Source organism: Bidens hawaiensis, unplaced genomic scaffold, assembly GCF_021521415.1.
Source record: "Bidens hawaiensis isolate Kalapana, Puna unplaced genomic scaffold, B.hawaiensis_p1.1 tig00008535_1, whole genome shotgun sequence".
Taxonomy (NCBI): domain Eukaryota; kingdom Viridiplantae; phylum Streptophyta; class Magnoliopsida; order Asterales; family Asteraceae; genus Bidens; species Bidens hawaiensis.
In genome coordinates this window covers 154,991-156,763 of record NW_027491610.1, presented here as the reverse complement: position 1 = coordinate 156,763, position 1,773 = coordinate 154,991, and the positions used below count along the sequence as shown (strand labels likewise).

General features: G+C 36.3%; 1 protein-coding gene across 1 annotated transcript; it reads left to right on the top strand.

The window, feature by feature from the left end:
• Positions 1-844: 844 nt before the first annotated feature.
• LOC143529370 (protein S40-1-like) lies at positions 845-1,495 on the top strand. Its single transcript, XM_077025185.1, has 2 exons — positions 845-1,127; positions 1,212-1,495. The coding sequence occupies exons 1-2, from the start codon at positions 845-847 to the stop codon at positions 1,493-1,495; spliced, it is 567 nt and encodes a 188-aa protein (XP_076881300.1).
• The last annotated feature ends 278 nt before the right edge of the window (positions 1,496-1,773 follow it).

The following is a 1,773-nucleotide window of genomic DNA, read 5'->3' as shown; positions in this document are numbered from 1 at the left end:
TCTCTCAATGTTTGTAATTGTGTCTTTTTTCTAGCTTTCTATTGGTTTTTTATGTATTATTCGCATTTGTTAAAAAAATCTATAACACGTTTAAATTTATAATAAATTAATAATACAAGTTTAGTATTTTGATCTTCAAGTCGTAGTGCAAAAGTTATTAATGAATACAACATTAAAACACAATAGAAACTATTTATGTAAAACAAGTAATGACAAAAAAATAAAATCATATATTTTTTCTTTACACAATAATGTACAATCAGAAAATTTTGATATAATTTTATTATATATAGTAAAAATAATAAATAAATTATTAAGAAGTGATGACGAATTGGTGTGAGTTCTCGTAAATGTAATTTTCCTTGTTGTTGGTAACTTCCTCCGAGTGGGGAGGAAGTGGTTTTCGGTGTTTTTTTGGTTGTTTATAAAAGTTTACCATTTGAAAAAAAAAAGATCATAAGGAACACAAGTTTATTGTATAAAATTAGTTAACAAATTTAATACGTAATGATACCAATATTTAAAGCATTAATTTCACTTTTCAAAAACCAAAACACAAAATACCAAAATAATTTAATCATATAAACATTCAATTAAAATAAAAATTATAAAATCGAAAACCTGAAAATGACATGTAAAAGATAATCCAAATCCACGTCACATCGTCAAATCGGTGAAAACTCATCAAACCATCAAATCACGCCACGTCACAACAATCCCACCATCAGCAAATCTCAACCGTCGATTAAACCCATGCAGCACTATATAATTAACCTTTCTTCAACAACTTCTAGTCAAAACTGTGTATATTACTATTAATTAGTATTAATATTATTAATTTCAGATGGAACCAAACGGCGTCGTTCCGTACAGTCACCGGAGATCACCGTCCGACCGATTTCTCTGCGTTTTCTCTCCGGCGGATGAATCCGCCGCCGCCGGAGAGGATTTCAGTGAAGATGACGTGTTCTGGACCGGCGATTTCGCCGTGAACAAGCTCCGGTCAGACGATTCATCGAAAGGTATAACTCGAAACCCTAGCTATCAGTTTAGTAACGATAAGTTCGGCGTCCTCGCCGCATTGCCGGACCGGAAACCTAACCGTCCGGTTCTCAACCGCCGTATCGGTTCTCCGACGACGCCTAATTCGTCTTCGGCGCGGCTGATTTCGTCGATTCCTAGACCTAATAAGCTAGATAATAATAAGTTAGATAATAATAATAAGTTACTAGAAGTATCGAAGTCTATGCCGGTGAATGTGCCGGTGAATGTGGTGAAGGTACGGAATGGAGGTGACCTTGCTGACGTGGACATTGAGGATGATGATGATGATGATGATGAAGAGATGCTTCCGCCGCATGAGCTGGTGGCGAGAGGATCGTCGCCGCCGCACACGACGTTTTCGGTTCTCGAAGGCGCGGGGAGGACGTTGAAAGGGAGGGATTTACGGCTGGTTCGCAATGCGGTGTGGTGGAAAACAGGCTTTCTCGATTGAGTTTTGGTTAGTTTGGTTGGTTATGTAATTATATGCTTGTTTGTTTTGAATGTGCATAGAGTTTGCAGTTCATGTTTAGTAGAAGAATTTGTTGATTTTGGAAGTAGTTTTGGTTCATTTTGGAGTTTGATTTCATTAGTAGATGATTCGGTTTGGTGATTAGTCTCAAGTGAAATTGAAGTGTACCAGGTTTTCGGTCAATTGGTTCGGTTTATTTGGTTATTTTGTCGCTTTTTTGTTTGGTTTGGTTAAAATGAGTTATATGAAATGAGGTACTA